Raw genomic sequence first — 20,091 nt, forward strand, 5'->3', positions numbered from 1 at the left:
CCACAGGAGGAGCACAGAAGTCCCCAGACTACAAGCCAGACCTCCCCCACCTCACTCATCCCACTTACCCTGGAGCTACTGAACTCCACAGAAGCTAACCAGAGAATGATGTTAAAGCACAGGATGAAGAACTGGCTACATAGCTGATCTCATCAGTTTGTCTTTTATCTTCAAGTCACAAAAACCCAGTAGATTAAACTAATCCAGGCTAAATCAAGTCATCAAAACACTAAATGTCTACTCTCAAATAATCAGCAGGCTATAGTCAATGGAAATAGACAGCCGTGCCTAAGTGTGAACCAGCACATTAAGACACTGGGTTCTAAGTCATCTGGGATGAATCACGTCCCAAAGGACTATCACTCCCTATCGACTGCAGCTAGAGTGAGATGACTGGTTTGGGTGAGCTGTCTGGTCCTTAGACTGCTGAAATCAGAACAAACTCTTACTGGGCCTGCACAAACTGCAAGAACAGAAGTAAAAAACACATTTGATTAGAAAATTTGAGTTGCCTGTCAGAGCTGTGCTGCAATGTAGACAGCAGCAAGCAGGAGCAGAGTTTGCCACTGCAGATAATAGATCTAGGACAAAATTGTAACAAAGCTGCTGAAAGGAAGTTTATAGGTGTGAATAAGCGTTAGAGCAGTATAAAGAATGATATTAACTTAAAATGGTGAGGTGAATAGTTAAATTAAATGTAAAGAAATTTAGGGGGAAAAGGAAGGAAGTAAAGAAGGAAAGAAGGAAGTAAAACATTTGATGGTTCTTCTCAAGGTGCTCTGTCAGGGCAATAACATTGCCCTAGTGATAACATAAAAAAGGGCAAAATCACCTTTATTTTTGCCTTTCTAAAGAGCTAAAATGAGCATAAACTTTTAAAAGAATCACATAATGGCTGAGGTTGGAAGGGACCTCTGAAGATCATCTATTCCAACCACTCTGCCAGGCAGGATCACTTACAGCACATTGCGCAGGATAGCATCCAGGTGGGGTTTGAATATCTCCACAACCTCACTGGGCAACCTGCCCCAGTGCTCCGTCACCCTCCCAGTAAAGAAGTGCCCCCTCATATTCAGCTGGAACCTCCTGTGCTTTGGTTTGTGCCCATTGCCTCTCGTTCTGTCACTGGGCACAACTGAAAAGAGACTCCATCCTCTCAACACCCTCTTCTCTGATATTTATATACATTAAAAGGTCATCAGGTGTGTGTTTTCTGCTAGATAAGCAACTGCTTCTGGTTCTAGAAGGAGATTTCCACTGTCTCCAGCTAGTGTTTGGTTGCGACCTGCTCTCCCTCCAGTAATTTCTCATGGACATCAGCACATGAAAGCAACTATGGTGTAAATCTCTCCATCCAAGCTTGTCAGCTTGGGCTTCTTCAGTGTTGGTCAGTGGAAAGAGGCAAAGCTTTCCTGGGAGTCAGCTCACACTGCAGCAGACATCTGAAGCAGGTAAGATGAAATGTACCATGAAGGTATTTCTCTGCTGAAGAGGAGAGCTCAGGTTGTCCAGGTAAGTGACAGAGGTTTACCATGCAGACATCTAAAATTAGATGAGATATATCCTGTTCCTGTCTGGGAAACAGATGTCTATAATTGGTACTCCTCAGTCTGATCAGCCAACACAGGATGTGGGAATCACATCAGATAATTTCTGCCAGCTAAAAGGATCTTATCTGGAAGTGTTGTCTACACACTTTCTGCAATCAGAAAGGGGAAAACTCCCCTCTGGCTAAACATGCATACTGATTCCCACTTCCAAGTGAATGTCTCTAGACAGCTGTACCTGGGCTCAGTCAGGATCCAAGCATTAGGCAATACCTCATGCTCTACTACAGATGTTATTGGAGCTCACCAAGCATAAACACCTTGCCAGGACTTTCCACAAAATGTACCTGCCACTTCCTCTTCAAGCACAAGTGGAAGGGAGCCTGCCTCCTCACTCCCTAATAGCACAGGTCTTGAAGACCATGCACCCAGGAATACAGGAAATCCAACATCCTTCTTTCACCTCTATTTCAGCACTGAAATTCACATCCTCCACCATAAAACATCGTGGTGTTCAAACACACTTATCTATAGGCATTTCTGGAAATTCATAAAACCCAGAAATGTTCCACTGAGGAGGATTCAGTGGCCAGATATATTACAGCTAGATGGGAAAAGCCTGAGTTTTGGTCACTGCTGCTCTGTGCTGAACACAGCAAAAAGCACATTCAGATGTCTTTTCCTTCTCTCCTTCCAAAGGAAATACATAGAAATGGAATTGGGCACTGTAATGTCAGTGGGCCTAGTTATCAGCAGGAAGAGGATATGAAGGTAAGGATGTGAGACAATGACCAAATCCACACAGGATGCCCCACTTTGACAGGATGTGGAGCAGCCCAGGATACAGGCAGGTGGGATGAGGTATGAATATGAGCCCAGCTCACTCCTTTTGCCAGTGACGTAACCATTAATGAAAGCTTTGCATTTGCAAGACTCCTTGCTTCCTAAATATGCATGGAGGTGGCTCTTACCTCCTTGAAGAGCTGCAGTAGCATGCCAACACCAACAGGATCCAGCCTCAGCAACGTGTTGCAGGGTCCTCTTACATGAAACACCTGCACAAGAACAGGGCTGTAGATATTTCTGTTTACACCAGTCCATCCCAGGTCCCTCAGGCAGGTCTGCTGCCACATCCCCTAAAGATGCTGGGTGCAGCCACTGAAATGCACTAGAAAACATGGGATTGTGCCTATGTGAGCTCCTGCTCTGCATTCCCAGTGGAAAGATGAGGCCCAAACTTTTCTTCTGCCCCACAAATGAGCAGAGCAAGCTGCTGAGCAGGTTTAATGACTGTAAGCAAAACAAGTACTCCCTCAACATGTTCAGCAACTTCAAGAACCTATGTAGGATGTGCAGGACGGTTAAATACACCTGAAGAAGGGAAGCAGGAAAGAAAATCTCACCAGAGGAGCCTGGGAAGGATTGTCATGCAACTGGCCCAACACAGCACAGAAGGTCCACCAGCATCAGTGGGCAAAACTCCTTTGCAGGCACAGAAGAGAGGTGGACGCTTCACAAGCACAGCACAATTTTCTAAAGCAGTAGAGCCTAGCACTCTCGTGTTGAGCGTCAGGGTCTTTCCCATGTCCTTGCCAATTTTCTCAGGCTCCTGTGCAAGCTTTTGACCTCTCCTCAGCCTCTCGGACCTTCATGAAAAGACAGACAGTGCTGAAGCCAGGCTGTGCAGATGTAATATGCCCAAAGGTGGAGATATTGCTCCCCAAGGCATGCTGCAGTGGTAGTACTGTCATCCCAGCTGCTAGAAGAGGTGTTAAGTCTGCCCTTAGATCACCAAAGGCCCAATCAAGCCTGACGCAGCACTGCTGTGTCAGCTGAGAAACAGACACAGAAGTTTTGATTGAAGTTCAATGTATGAGAGACTATACGAGAGATGAAACAAAGAGCGGCAAACGTGAAGAGGCAGATGGGGAGGGCAGAATCCTATACATTTGTGGCACAACTGTACTAAGCAGAAGAGTTAGAAACACACTCGGTAATTTCTAGGTATTATTATAAACATTTACCACTTCCAACATTGTTATTTTCACCTTCCTGGAAGAAGCCACACACAGTTCAGTTTCAGAGCTCAAGATGGGTGATGAATTGCTCAGCATACCTGTGCAGTGGATCAGGAAACTTCTCCACTCACAGCAGTACTTCAGCACATCTCTGGGATGTACAGAACCTGTTACACGCTCAGGATTAAACTTGTCCTGGAGAACGCTACAAGTAAACTGCACCAGGTCTACGCTGATAAGAATTTCTGAATGAAGACCTCCTTTGTAAGGCTCAAAGTATCAAAGAATATGGGTGTGGGTCACCAGGGTAAGTCTGTACTGGTATGGCTCCTGCTGCTTCTCAAAGTGGTGTCATGCAGAGGTGCATACCTCAGGGACCACGCTTGCAGAACTAGTCACCATCCTCTCCCAGCTGATGGTTCTCCTCCCATGGCTATTCTTCATCTACTCTACATTCATCCAATATAAAGCTCGAGTGGAAAAATTTGCTCTTTGTCTCCAGTTTCTGCTTACCTTATTTGCCAAACCAAAGGCAGTATAAATGAGACAGGTCAGTGGTTAAATCCCGCTGCTATGTCAGGAGCCACAGTTCTGCCCTGAGGGTTTGGTGTGGCAGGAACATGACTAAAAACTACACTTTGTGGAAGGTGAGGACAGGTCTCAGAAATCTGGGAAGTGGTAACTACATTTCAACAGGGCTGAGACACCTGGACATCATCAAGGATGTTTGTGCTCTTAGTGTATTTAACTTTAACTGTATTGAGAAGCAAGAGAAAACTATTAGATAGGAATACAACAAAGGGGTGTGAACACAGAGACACAGGTAATGACATGAGCTGCAGAAAAACATGTAACCACAAAAAAAAAAAAAATTAGGCATCCAATGGTATCAGATGATTGCTCTGCACCCCAAAATGTCTCCAAATATTACTCTGGAGTAAGGGACTTCCCAAGTTTGACCCTGCAGGCAAAAACATGAACTTACATTACTACTGGTGCACAGGAGCAGAGAGGGAAAGGAGGACACCAAGGGTTGGCCTTCATTTTCTGCTTGCAGTAACAAGGAAGCCACAATAACCTAGCTGAAATAATGAGTGCTTCTGAGAGTTTGCGTCTCAGGATTTTTAGCCACAGCTGGGAGAGCAATTCCTTTGAAATAACCAGCAACATCCGAATTCTGTATATGATTCAGGATATCACAGGTTGGATGATAAAATGCTCAACATAGCTCCTTTCAGAGGAAGTGGATTTCCACATATATATAAACCTAAACCTCAGTAAGTGTCCCCATGCTGAAGCAAAAAAGAATTGTCCATAAGCAAAATACCATTGATGATTCCCTTTGCAAAACCCGGAAAACTGGAAAAGATGGCCTTTGCAATATTTTTTTAAAAGAACTGTGTTTTGCTGCACTTGGAGCAGTTGTGTACACAGGAATCACTTAACTGCTACCCACTGCTCCTGTAATGCTTGCAAGGTGCAGATTTTGCTACTGGAAATGTACACTCTCTCAAGGATTCTCAAATCTGGTTGTAAAGATGTCATAAGATGTAGGCAATGGCATATTTCTAGCCTACTGGCATGCATCAAGAGTAAGAGGAGTCATTTTACATCCAAATGCTGTCTCCAGGTCATTAATGTCTGGGAAGCAAAGTCCTGTGTAGTCTTCCATGTATTTTTCCTCTCTAACAAAGATCACTCGTTTCATACATTTTCTATCTCCTAGGTCTGTAACAATCTTCTAATGTCTTAATGTGCCCCACATGGTTCTGTCCAAAACACACTGTGACTGCTGGCTCAGCTCTGTAACAGAGGGGTGGTTGAAAGTATTTTCTGGAGCAAGCAAAGAACCATGATCATAGGTCTTTCTATTCTCATATTAATAAGCACAAAAACAGATGCCAACAACCACAGTCTGGCACCATATTTCTGAAGCCTCCTGCCCATAAACTTAGGAAAGCTTTAGTTTTGACCATTTGGCTGTTCAATACCCATGCTCCTAATGGCACTGCCATCCACAGACTAGCAGTCCCACGACTACTACTGATTTGCTGGCTCTGTAGCATCAGTGCCACAGACACTGCACAATCTCTGACCTGTGTGCAGCACCATGTCCTTTGGGTTGGGTGGTGTACACCCAGTCCTGTGTTCCCATGGCATGAATAACATGAGTCCAGGTTTAAATTACATAGCAGGAAAGGGGTTAAAGTTTAAATGACTGTTTTGTATATGAATTAATGTATGTAGCTTTGAGCCAAAATATCTACCATTAATTTTTCCACCTATTTCAGGAGCAGTAAGATACACAAAGTAAAGTTTATTTTGGTACTTGGTATACTTCACTCCCATTAAAAATAAATTAATCAGCAAATTCCTACACAGCTCAGCCTTCTTTTATGTAAATACAACCCAGCTGTAATGAATTACAAGGTGTTATTATCTCACATACACTGTATAATACTTCACACATAAGAGGTTTCTCTGCTTAGCTCAGCTTTCAACAAAAGCATCTTAAATAAACTGCAAGCAAGTTGTTTGGTCTGTAATGTTTTCACAGAGAAGGGATACACCTCACACATAGAGGGTTTCTTTACATGACTCATTTTATAACAAGTTAAACTGAGGAAGTTCGGCTTGGAAAAAAAATAACAAAATGCCTTTTTTGTATAGAGAAGGTTCCTTAAGTGAAGGCTAAAAAAAATGCAGACCAGTGTTTGAGAGCCTATTTTCAACATCCCACTGCTCTTCACACAGAGGAGGGATGTCAACTATTCAACAAAACGTACAATATGAAGAATACAATGTCATAAAGAACAGTCACAGCCAGGCACAGTCACTCTTTCAGCAGAAATAACATTTCATCAACTAAGAATCATCCTCCTCCACTTTTGCTTAATAGTGTTACTAGGAATACACCCTAATATCATAGGGCTTATTCTTATCAAAGTCACGTATGGCCCAGAAAACACATACACAACATTTTTACCCAGACTGGCATTTATTACAGACTACAATTTTAGACATGAGAGAAATGAAAACTGTTTTTGTCACTGACCTGGAAATAGCCTGGTGAACCATCCACCTACGCAGTACACCTCAGCCTCTGCTGATTTAATCAGTGGAGCTATTGCTCCCGTAATTACTGTGTTGGGGTAATTTGCTTGCACAGCCATATAAACTTTTAATTGGGGTTGACAGCTCTTGTTGAAAAACCCTGGACCACTGCATTGGGAGTGGAGGGCAGCACAGTCCTATCCCATTAAGAGCCATGGACAGAAACATAGATGCTATTTTCATGAAGAAATTCTTATACCACAGCTCTCAAAAGAATATGGAAATATCAGCATGGCAGAGCTCCTCTGAAATACCAAGTGCTCTGAGGTAGCTTTTAGCAACAGCCCAGCCATGTTTCAGACTTTTTTTCCTCATTAAGATGGTTAGAGTTAGAGGATTACTGGGGACCATGCATTATTCTTTGCACCTCCTATTCCTGTGCAAAGAGTTCCTGAAAAGGATTTTCATGGAAAATCCTTCAGAACCTGATAAAGCAATTCTTAACTCTATTAAAGCAAAAATGGACCATGCCATCTTGATATCAGGCTTTTAGAATATATTAACATCTAATATGCAAAGCTCAGATTTGTATTAACAACCATTCAGTAAGCAAAGGAACACCGTACAGTCTGTATGTAGCAGCTCTCTAAATGAGGCAAAGGACAGAAATGGCTTCTGGAGATAATTATAAGTCATGGTAAAACATCTGTTTTCCCAAAGATGGAAGGCAGGTCTTGCAATTTGTCTGCAAGGACCAGGCAGTGCCATAAAAAGAACACAGGTTCCCAAACCAACTAGCTTTATTCACAGGTGAATATTCAGAAGAGTAAGGCTGTCCGATTTGCTATTCAGCTACCACAGATAAGATATCTATTTAAATACGCTCTTTTTCAACAGCAGTTTTCACTTCCTGACCTCACAGCCTCTGCCTAGTTCAATTTCAGGCATGTTTCCCAAGCTGGTTTGAGAGATGCTCTCAGAGTCCTTCGTCATTGTAAACAGGGGAAAGGGGCTTGAGGATGCTGCGGGCGTTGTCCTCCACAAGAGGCCTCCAGCTCACCTCACCCGTCAACAGCAGGTCCTCCCCGCTCAGTGCATCCAGGTGCTGCACCTGCAAGAGACAGGGTGTTAGTGCAAGGCATCCTGACACTCATTAAAGGCCCTCAAGAGCTACGCAAACACGCTACTTTCTGGTATACTTTGCCATTTGTGAGAGGTACACTGAAAAAGATTTATGACTGCTTAAGCATTACAGGCAGGCTAGGAGATAAGTATCTGCAGATCAACTGGAGTTAACTGCGCAAGGTTGTCTAATTCCTTAGCTAATGCTTCCTCTGAAAGTTTGGCAACAGGACAAAGATGCAAAATAACATGATTCATTTCATCTTCCAAGCAGTTAACTCAAATGACACACTGCTAGTACCATTATCTGCAAGGAGTGCTCTCATAAAAGTGGTTTCACATAGACCAGGGCTTTTCACTGTAGGAAAAAACCTGACCAGCAGGGAACTTTTGAGATTTACAAAAACGCACAGGCTGATGAAGGAGATGAACAGGGAATGAACTCACATTCTTACACTACAAGAAATAATTGGCATCAAATGAAATTTCAAGGTGCAACGCAAACAAAACATTTAAGCAAAGTACTATTGTCACATAACATAGCGTTAACACATTGTAAATGCCATGCTTGCTGCCATAAGACATTGCAAGCACTGGGGTGAGGGAAAGGAACTAAAAAGCCCATCAAGAGGCATTAAAAATTAGAAACACCACCTCTGGCTCAGGAAGCCTGAGCATAGATTGCTAAGAATCAACCAGGGAAGTAGCACACACACTTGCCCTGTTGTTACATTCTTCTCTGCGCATCCAATAATAGCCACTGTTAAAGACAGGATCAGCAAGAACACATGTGAAAGACATCTTACATAAGGGATTTCCAGTGTTTACTAGCAATAAAAGATAATCTGAGAAGGAATTTCTCAACAGAGGAAATACATCCATGGCAACAAGGATCAGACTGAAGAGCCACCTAAGCACAACATCCTGTTTCTGACAGTCCATAGCAGATTCTCCAGCAGGAGTTGAATACAATGCATGAATGCAATGTTATTTTCCTTATTTTCCCTCCCTCACAAAATATGTTAGTACAGAGATTTTGAGCTTCAGGTTGTTGCTCTGCATTTATTAACCCTAGACAAATTTCTCTTCGATAAGACTTGCCAGTGACATTAAAACCCATGTACAATTTCGGCATCCCGAGCAACCTGTGGCAACCTGCATTCAGCCTTTCCTTGCTCTACTGGGCTATGTAGCAAGGTTTTGATAGTGTGGGGGGCTGCATGGGCAGTCCCTGTGAGAAGAGCCCAGGAGCTACCTCATATTAGAAAAGAGCCAACTCCAGCCAGGTGACCCAAAAGGGCCCACTGGTGGCTAAAGTGAGCAATGCTGTTTACACCCCCAGAGAGCACAATGATGAAGGGAGAAAACAAAACAAAACAAAACAAAACAAACAAACAAAAAACAACCCTGCTGCACAGCAGCAGCTGTGAGAAAGGTGTGAGGAAACGTAGAGAGAACCCGTAGCCACCAAGACCAGTGCAGAAGGAGGGCAGGAGGTGCTCCAGGTATGGAGCTGAAGCTCGCCTGTGGAGAGACCCATGGTAGAGCAGGCTGTCCCCCCGCAGCCCATGGGTATGACAGCAGAGCAAATCTCCATGCTGCAGCCCATGGAGGAGCCCCATGCAGGAGCAGGGGATCTGGGGTGAGCTGCTGCCCGAGGGGGACCCACGCTGGAGCAGTTTGCTCCTGACACATGGACCCCATGGTACGGAGCCATGTGGGAGCAGTTCTTGAAGAGCTGCTGCCTGTGGGAAGCCCATGCAGGATCAATTTGGGAAGGACGGCATCCCGTGGGACAGATCCCATGCTGGAGCAGGGGCAGGGAGTGACCATGAAGGAGCATTGGAGACCAAGTATTAGGGACTGACCACAGCCTCCATTCCCCATTCCCCTGTGCCATTCAGGGGAGGTGGTAAAAGGGGATGAATGGGAGAGAGGTGTTTTTATACTTTGCTTTTAGTACTCACTGCTCTAGTCTGTTAGTTGCAGGCAATAAATTACATTAAGTTCCCTACTTTGAGTCTGTTTTTACCCTTTATGAAAATTGGCAAGTGGTCTCCCTGTCCTTATCTCAACCTGTGAGCTTTTCTTCTATCATATTTTCTCCCCCTGTTCTTTTGAGGAAGGAGAGTGAGAGTGCAGCATGGCAGAGTTTAGGTATGTGTTGGCGTGAAACCACCACACCCACTCACCTTCCATACACCTTCCAGATTTCAAAAATCTATTCTTTCACCCTATTTTTCAGGCAAGTGATTATAGTGATTATGTGTTTTGTTCAGTCCATTAAGTTCAGTATCAGAAGATAACATGGGCCCAGAAAAAAGGAATACAGGTTTGCTTTCAATCCTCTGTGAATTTCTCTGTAGTTATTTTTCATCAAACCACAATGAATATCAGTCAGTTTTTATGGTTTTACTTTTTCTCTAAAAAATAATCAACATTAAAAAAGTGATATTGATAAGGAGAAATGAGCTACATATTATGCAAGCAAAAATAAACATTCAATATACAAACCAAGAGAATGAAGAGAATTCACGTTATGAGCTGTAGCATACCTGTTTGCGCACATACTCTACGAGTAACTCCAGATGCCGAGGGTCCTCGCAGTTCCTGTTAAAAAGGTTTCTCCAAAGAGCTGCTGCCAGAACGTGATCATCAGACAAAATTCCCTAAAGTATAGAGGTGGGTTAAAAATTACTTGCCAACTGACAATATTAGATGCCTCAAAGCCCACAGCAACATATAAAAAGGCATCAACATCACTCCTTTTACAGAACGGAGAACAAGCCTGGCCTTAAATTAAGTAACTTGCAGAGCAGTCTGTAACAAATATTCTGGCAAATTAGTCTGGAAAAAAAAGCTAGGTTAGGATATTCCTAAATGCAGGAGCTAATCACTGCATTTCTGTTATGAAAACTTTACCACAAAGATTTTGGCTTTACAAAGAAGACAACACCACCTTACAAAATTTTGTGAAGACCACGACAATTGGAGGACGTATAATTCTCCAATTACGTACTGGAGGAAAAGGATGCATAATATGATGTCACAGAGAAGTAACGAGGACTTTGCTATTTTGCTTTGCTTTTATGTTTTTCATACTAAATGAGAAAAAGAGAACTCTTCATCAAGAACTATCTAGATATTCCATTAAATCTAATATTAAATTTGGCTTATAGGAGAATCACATCCATTAACACCTTTTCTATAAATTCTCTCCAACTTTTGTTGTCTTTTTAGATTACGTGGTGTTCTCATCATAGTACATAGTATCATAATTCCTGCCTCTGCTGACAACATTTGCCAAAGGAAAGAGTGGATAAGAGGTCAATATTTGTCGTTAATTTAATTAGACATCTTGTTTCCAAAAAGACTGTCAACAAAAAGAGAAAAAAAAAAAAACAAAACAGACACAGACACATCGTGGCAACACTTAAAACTAGATTAAAGACTCACATTCATAACACTGTCCAAAACTCTGAAGTTTAAATTTAAGAGACATTAATAATGTATTAATAATGCAAAATAACCACATGAATGCAAATACCACCCCGTGAATAAGAGCATATGAAGAACAATATCCACTGAAGGGAAAAAAATAACTACTAAAAGAGCTGATGCAATTGGATTTTCTCCTTGGAAATCCCACAGATGCTTATGCACAGTGATACTGTTGCCTCCCTATATTGATCAGATACTTCCTATAAATACTTCCACATTTACACGTTCTTTATAAATGCTCTATTTACTCTCGAAGGATAGCTGAATACAATGGGACTCAAAGGAAGAAAATTATTTATTGACAGCAGGGACATTGAAACAGAACAAAGAATATTCCTTCTTCTATGTCCAATGGTTTAAATCAGTATGTCAGGTGCTTTCTTTTTTCTTAAAAAGGCATAAGATTATCACCAAGAAGTCTGCTTACAGTGTAACATTTCTCCAACAATACATATAGCAAATGCTTTACCCATCTGCAATATTCTGTGTTCAGTGACTTAGTTGGGTCTATTTGTTCTTGCACATTTCTCTGAAAACATCCTTCTTACCTCATCATATCCAAATAGAGCTGCATAGAAATTTTCTACCATACTTCTCAAATCTTCCTTTAGAACAACAGAATTAATCTGAAAAATAAAGCAGAAAACCTTCTGTAGGGGATCTAAAGAGGTGATGAAAAAATTATTATCAGTAGGAAAAGAAGAAAAAGCGCCTTGACCAATGTAAGTTAGAATTTGTCTGTAAGAAATGATATTCCTATAGTTAAAGATTTTAGAACAACGTGTAACGCAGCTCAATTAAGTCTGTACACAAAAGAAAGACAAAGTCAAGGTTATGGCTATAAAGTCAAGGAATGGCAGAAAAATTCTCAGCCACCAGTGCTGACACAGAGCTACATGAACAGAGGAAAAGATACAACTGGGTGAAGAGTGAAGGCAAGGCTGTTCTCTTTCAGTAGCACTACAGAATAAGATAATGAAGACTCCTCTGCATTTTAACTATTAAGCTGCATTGTCCTTTTTTTTTTTTTTTTTTTTTTTTTTTTCCTAAAGCATGGGCCTCAGAGCTGGGCATCCTGTCACAGTAGAAATACCATAATACTAAAGATAGCATCCCTACCACTTCTTACTATTACTTCTCAATATTGACTTGTACATTTGGGAATCACATGAATTCTGTTCTTACAGCATCTCAGTAGAAACTCAGATGCACTAGTTATTCACTATGACTGAATTTCTTTCAGTTTGTGATGACACAGGTACTTCCCCTCATGCTGTGTGACTCAGTCTAAGTTCCACACTGACTTTTAACTAAATTTAACAATTGCTTAAATATTTGCTGGTTATAGCCTAAGCCACTCATTGGCTTGCAGAACTAACCCCTACATGAGATTAAGACAGAACAAAAGGAGATCAGTAGAGAGAAGGTTGAAATAACTCTGTGCACCTCCCTCAGGCAAACCATCTACTTCTTTTGCCTGTATTTTTTTATTTCTATCAACAGAGTGGTTTAATAAGCAGTTCTTTTCCTGAGGGTTGACCTATGCTTCCATTGGTTTTTGTTTGTTTGCTTGTTCTTGTTTTAAACAGACCTCACAAGCAAAGATAATTATCTTAATACCTGCATACTAGCAGAATACTCATCTATGAGACTGCATCTTGGAGGCAGGTTTTATAAAAAACTGTCAACAGGAATACAGGGTAGTCAATTCTACAATGGACTGAGCATTACTGCTTTTTGATGTACAGCTTATCACAAGGCTAAAGAAAAGCTGTGAAAACTTTGCATATTTAGTATCTTAATACTTATGAAAATATGAGCCATGTCCTAAATTCTTAGCATCCTTAAGGGTACTCAACTTGGTGCTTATGCAACAGCTTTTCTATCGAAATGTGAATTAGTTTTTGCCACACTAGCAAATCTCCAGTTAAATATTCTTCCATTAAACCACTATCTTTTTTCATCAGTCGATTTTTATAGAAATGCATATAGGGCAAACACAAGGAAAATTCCTTTTATGTCAGTTACTCATATTTTCCCATTAATTTAAGCTATTAAAATTCATGCAGATATTTTATAGGCTATCAAGATTTGGTGACTGGTTATTATTGAATGTTTAAAAAAAAGAACTAACCATAAGAAATCAGAGGGTTAAATGATGACTGCAACTTCTGTAATGACTTAATTAAATTTTTATTGAGTACATAAACTATGATGTCATTTCTACCCAACCATGCTCAAACTTTCTGTGTATGTCAGAGATCGTGGTTTTTCTCAATAGAACATACTTCTAAATAAGCTGCACTTCTACAGCTCTAATAAGGGGGAGCAGGTCTCATGTAACACACTCAATAAATTATCCTTCCATTTTTAAACAAACAAATTCCATGAGTTATTATATATTTGCCACGCACTTTTTATGACATAATAAAAATGTTACCTCAAGGATTACTTAACACATACTACAAATGTTACAGCAGGCAACTGCAAGGGGCAAAGAAAACAAATAGTCCCATTACAGAGACAAGTCCTGGACTATACTTCCCCAGGGAAGCAGCCCTCTATACTAAAAACAAAGAGCAACAGCTTTAAGTTAGCAAGAAACAGATTGATGAAGGAGATAACCAAGTTAAACAAACATGGCAATAAATACATCTTAAAAGACAAACAGTTTAAAATATAAAATGTGACTTTGGGGATGAAGCAGTATCTTAGCAATAAAATTATGTTTAAAGGAATACTGCAGCTTCTGAAGAATACAACAGCAGAGGTTAAGTACAAACACTGTAGGAAAAAAAAACAAAACACCTTTATAAAGTATGAAAAATGAGAAAATCTAAATCACGGTTTGTTGGAAATGCTTCCTCTTTTCAAACTTCTACATATTCTTACCACTACCAAGTTTCATGATCTGGCTGGTCATGATTCTGCTGACTCTTCCACAGTTCATTATTAAGAACAAAAAATGCTAGACAACTCCAAGCGAGTAATTGCTAATAACAAGAAAAAAAATCCGTAACATCTGGAGCTCTTCTAGGGACTTCAGCCCTTTGCCTTCTTTGCAACAATCCATTGTAGAACTGTCACCAGAATAAATGAATGTACCATCATCTAAATTAACATACAGAACTACCTTAGTTCATATATATTTTATATATATGTGTATATATGTATTTTTTGTACATCTTTCTACTACATTGCAACTTTTCATTAAAGCAATCTGTGATCCCACATTCCGCCTGCCAAACTACAGCGTGCACACTGCATTTTCGTTACTATATTGCAATGAGAAATCTTATCTTCAGCCTCAAGTTCAATATGCATCATTTAACAGCCAGATGCTGAGTATTACTGCTACATCAGGCAGTTTACTATATCAAATCCCAGTTAAGGGTTCGTATTCTAACAAAATTTCTAGGAAAGTAAGAGCAGACTGTTTCATTGTGTACACTATACATGTATGGAACTATCATACATATAGGTGTACAGTTAAAAAGAAAGGTGCTTTAGGATAAGCCTATACTAATCTCTGGTTGGATGGAGAATCTTCTTTCATAATCAATCTCCTCTCCATCCCTCCCTACCAGCTTTGGTTTACACTGCAGAGAAGTCTGTCTCAAAGAGCACTAGCTGGAAAATGTGCTGGGATGTGCTCTGCCTGCTAAGAGATATCCAGGTCATAGGATCAGCCCAACACCAGCACCACATAAGGATTCAGCCCATGCATCAGGGATGCTGGATCATTAACTGCTTCCCTCAACATGCATGTTCCTGCTAGGCCACAGTACACACTAGTGTGGGCATAGCTGCCATCTCCACAGGCTATGCTACTTGAAAGCATTTTAACAGGAGTATCTTTCTGTTATGGTTTTTGCTCGCATGTATTGTGACATTAAGCTACTTTAACACATTAATCCAACCATAAAGTCAGAAGGGACACTTCCAACTCACCTTGTGCAAGCACTAGTCATTGAATTTCATGCAGCAATTCCTCTCTTTAGGCCATAAGTTATGGTTGAACTAGATTTTTTTATGAAGAGATTTCAGCCAGAAGAAATGATTAGATCATAGAACCTGACCCTCTGCATATCACAGGCCATTACATTTCACTGAGTTCCCTCTGTACTAAGCTCAGTAAGTTGTGTTTGGCTAAAGTGTATCACACTCACAGCTGAACATGTGTATCTCATTTCATATTTGAATTTTCTGGCTTTAGCTTCCACCTCCTCATTCTCATTATACCATTCCTTCTAGAATAAAATGTTTCTCCTGTAGAATGTATTTGCTCTTTTGTGTGTACACAGTAAATGTGTCACCACAGTCCTCTTTTCAAACTAAGACAAGGTTGTTAAGGTAATGTTTACACTAGGTACACTGATGTACTGCATCATCAGAGCACTCCCAGAGTAGTCACACTTGTAGTAGCAAAGTAGTGTTTTATGCTGATACAGTAAAATCAGTCCATCTCTTGCGCAAAACTAGTCACACAGCTCTGAGTATCCTTCTGTTGTTATGAAGGAGTCTACTCTGAGGACTTCTGTGAATTCTGTGATTCTATGACTTCTGTTAGCCATGCTGCCACAAACATGAATCACTTCTGTTTACACTTCTGATTACTAGAGCAGTCAGTGTCGGCAGGAGTTCCTGAAGGACATAAAGACTAATCATTCACAATTATTTTTTTGTCAATCCTCAAACATTCAGACTTTTTTTTCCCCCAGACCTTCTCCAAATCTGCATTTGGAAAGAATGACTTATTGTATGTGTTTACATATATTATAACCACATACAGTTATATATGGGCTTTTAAGTTTTTGTTGACCTTTTAATAAATGCACATGGCATAAAATGGAAAAGACTGCATACAACCCTTTTACTTCTTCTAATAACATAACTATTACTTGTAGGACAGCAATTTTGAAAGGGACTGAGACTGCAGCTAAGATCAAGAAGATTAAACTAATAAAACAGATTAAAAATACCTCCATAGCAAGGGGACGAAAACGCTAGCTCCTTCAGGCAATCTCGCATAGTTGTGAAATGACAAAGATATTACAGAAAGTATTTTTCCAATCTTTTTTTTTTTTTTTTGAGTTTTTTATTAACCATCCTGTTTCTTTGTCTTCAAACAAGGTCAAGCGTATTGGCTTGTAATTAGCTGCAGCTGTGATTCCCCGTACACTTTAAAATAGTAACTTTTTAAAATAATCTAATTTTCTAATTAAGAGACATTAATTTTGTAATGTACCACAGAAGATAATTAACTCAGAGAACAGTCTTTAAAGCCACCTTAAATGTTCGACATCGTATTAACCTAAAAAAAAAGCTAAATTTATTTAGATTGTATCACAACCAGTTCCTGCCAAAACCTTCAATCTATAAAAACATGTTAATGGAAAAAGACTTTTGCATGCTCTGTTACCTTCATAACAACTGTACAATCATCAATAACACACCTTAGAGCATATCTGTTTTTTAAGCAGACATAGAAAAGCAAGTTATACTACATTATCTACAGATTTCAGGAAAACCTGATGGCCACCCCTACTAGACAGCCAGTATTAAGAAAATGAGGTATGTTTCTATACTGCAGTCTATTAATTTGGAAACTTTGCCATGGTAACAAGTGAAAATGCAGAGTAGGTCACAATACAATCCTAATTATATTAAATATATGGCGGCTTGTTCTGAATTCTTCTTTTCTCTGTAGTATGTGGCTGGCAGAGCTCATTGACAACCTTTCAAGAGAAAGATCATGGAAGAGAGGTCAAATTGCTGTGCTCTCTGTCTAGTTGGGCTGCTTCTGTAAGGGTGAGCAGCTGTAGAGAGTTTTTGCTGTAACGCTTCTTTAAAAGACCTACTTGCTAAAAGCCTAAAACCGATCATTAAAATGTTTCTGAATGAACCAGAAGCAAGAATTCTGTCTGAGAAACTGAAAGGAAGCTAAACAAAGAAGCTTCAAAGAGGCACTTGGAGAAGACAGTAGTAAAGCTAAGTAAATTTTTAGGGTAGATATTCAACATGAGCAGGTAACAGAGAACCTGCAAAAGTTGGTCTCATTACTGAGACAAACTTGAATAACTATGAGGAAGTCACACACAATCCTTAGTAGGAAAAAAAATGTAGTGGATCAGACCAAGGATCCACCCAACACACAACAGCAGTCAGATACAGCAAGAGAAGTAAAGAGTGCAAGGTTATCTGTGCTTCCTCAAAGCATTCTCCCAATCACTTTCAGCTCAGGGCATTTCTCAGCCCTTGAGATCTGTTTATATACTAACCTTCAGAAGGTCTTTATTTCAAGCAACTTATCCAGTGAACTCTCTGCATCTACAAGATGTTTCAGCAAAAAGTTCCCTTGTCTACTAACCGTGAGGAGAACCACTGTCTCCTGCTTGTTTCTCTTTAAATTAACACCTACTAGCTTCATCTGATGGCCAAGATGTTTCACTGGATGAGGCAGTGAATAAACAAAGCTCTGTCACCACCTCACTACCACCCAGCATTCTGAGTCCCTCGTATTCCATGTGGTATGATCTGCCCATAGAAAAAGATTTAAAACAACTTGACAAAAATATGGAGCAACAAAATCCCTGTGCTCCTCAAGTTCTAAACTACATGAAAAATATTAGGTAGCTTTTAATATGATTGCAGAGCCACAAAAGGTAGAGTCAATTGTGAGAAGTATTTCAGGAGACCCAAGGAAGTACAGACTGATAAATCCTGACTTCCATTAGTACGAAGTAGTTAAAAAAACCACAATAATAAATTGATTAACAATCACAGATAATTATGAATAAATTTCAGCACTGATAAATGTACTAATAGTAGATGTTAAGAAAAAGTAATAATTTATAGAAAAAAAATTACAGAACAATGTACCCTTGCTTAACAGCCACAATTCAAGAAATTAGAGTTTTTAAAGGAGCTATCTCAAAAATTTCACCTCAACATTCAATAGTGGAGAAAGATGAATAAGTTTCATAAATTATTATGAACATAATACAGTATTATGAATGTAGTACAAGAGGAACCTCTTCCACCACAAATCCATAGCGTGCCCATACATAAAACGCTGCACATAATACTTTTTCATCTCAGAAAATATATAAAAAAATAAAAAACACAAAATACCAAGAGGATTAGACACATGAGAGGACACATTAGTAGTATTCATGAATGAATGAGAAAGAAGATGGAGAAGGTAAAACCATGAGTGGTATACAGCAGGTAAACAAGGAATTACTCCTCTCATGAAACCAGATGTAGAAAGAAGCTGATGAAATGTCCAACCAATACATAAAAAATAAACAGGAGTATTTTCTCATGTAGAGAAAAAAATCTCATTAATTTGTAGAAGTCATTGTCACAGTACATTAATACACAAAAAATATGAAAGGGGTCAAAAAAGGACTACATGTTCATAGATGACTGCTCTGCTAGTAGACACTAAATATGACAGTCCTTATGCAACTTTCATATTACACATCAGTGAATGCTGAGAGGACATACCAGAAGTCATGCTACACATTTGTTCTCTTTCTCATACTTTTTCCCAAATATCTCTGGTCATTGTTAGAAATTGTATACTGGATCTTCACCTGACATTAGAAGATGACTACTTAACATGTTCCATTTCATTCATTTTTTGCTGATATTTGCAGAGAGATTGGCATCTCTGTCTATATATCTGTTCCTGTCCTAACTTGCAGCAAGACAGCCACAGACCATTAGATGATCCTGGATTCCAATCATCAGGTTGCTGACCTCATAGAAATTCATCTGAAATAAGCTAGTGTGATTAGAAAAACAAAACCTATCTTTAGCGTAGCTTTTAGTAATCTTACTGGAAGAGGCTACATTTTATGCACAAATACAAGAATGATCTTGTTCATACCAAATAGCATGTTTTCCTTAATTATTTTCTTCCCCAGGGGAAAATACTCTTTCTCCAAGAAGTTTCCAAGTTTCTGTTGAGTTGGAACAAGTATGTCCCCCAAAGCAGTTGCCATCTCCTCTCCAAGAAAACCCTCCACACACAAAAAAGAGTTCATTTTATTTCATTTCAAAATTGAGGAATAATTGCTAGATTCCATGCAATTAGTAAACCTAATCCTTGATGCTAACACCTAGTACTGTACAGCCTTTATCCAGTGACTGAGGTCAGGACAAATGCAAACACTCACTCTCACTATCTAACTTTGAAATTCATTTCTGTAGTGTCCAGCAGCCTGGCTTATTTGTGTTTGCCCCATCAGACTTCACAGTATTTCCTATCACAGCCCTGCTCATACATGGCCTGCCTGGCATTCTCCCATCAGTTCTACATTCGAATAAAATTGAAATTTGAAGTCACAATACTCTCACCTTCTACCAATATTCTGCACCTTCTGGTTTCAATCATAAGCTGAGAAAAACCCAATTTCCCCAAGCACTCCTCCTCCCCAGGGCTTCAAACACACGCATGCCACAGAATAGTTAACAGTTAAATATTTTCTTGCCAATATTTTAAGAGTGCAGAAGGTTCCAAATTGCTGGTAAAATAAACAATGCCAGACTGTGAAAACTCCTGCCTGCCATATACTCTGATGTTAACAAGAGTTTCTTTATTACTGTAACCTTTCAGAAGCGAACAAAAATTATTTCTGTACCCTAGTTCTGCCCTCAAGTAAAAGGCAAAGGAGAAAAGTGAACCATGAAAAAGCCGCATGGTAAGATACTGTGAGTTTTCCCAATTCTGTATTTCATTCAGACTTGATGCTTCCATGGATAAATAAACTTTCAGAAGATCCTAAAAGAGCAATCAAGGATTTTAAAAAGGCAAAAATTTCCTTTTGCAGTTTCCTAAA

The 20,091-nt window shown here is 39.8% G+C and overlaps 1 protein-coding gene across 1 annotated transcript in view; it reads right to left on the reverse strand.

Annotated features, from left to right (window-relative positions):
• Positions 1 to 5,862: 5,862 nt before the first annotated feature.
• Positions 5,863 to 20,091, reverse strand: part of LOC116495691 (ubiquinol-cytochrome-c reductase complex assembly factor 1) — a 51,147-nt gene continuing 36,918 nt past the window's right edge. The window contains exons 8-10 of the mRNA XM_032198354.1: positions 11,791 to 11,868; positions 10,297 to 10,410; positions 5,863 to 7,730 (exon numbers count right to left, since the gene is read on the reverse strand). Coding sequence (XP_032054245.1) covers positions 7,596 to 7,730; positions 10,297 to 10,410; positions 11,791 to 11,868 — 327 coding nt within the window. The 3' untranslated portion in view covers positions 5,863 to 7,595. The remainder of the gene's footprint in view (positions 7,731 to 10,296; positions 10,411 to 11,790; positions 11,869 to 20,091) is intronic.

The sequence above is a fragment of the Aythya fuligula genome, chromosome 16 (genome assembly GCF_009819795.1).
Source record: "Aythya fuligula isolate bAytFul2 chromosome 16, bAytFul2.pri, whole genome shotgun sequence".
Taxonomy (NCBI): domain Eukaryota; kingdom Metazoa; phylum Chordata; class Aves; order Anseriformes; family Anatidae; genus Aythya; species Aythya fuligula.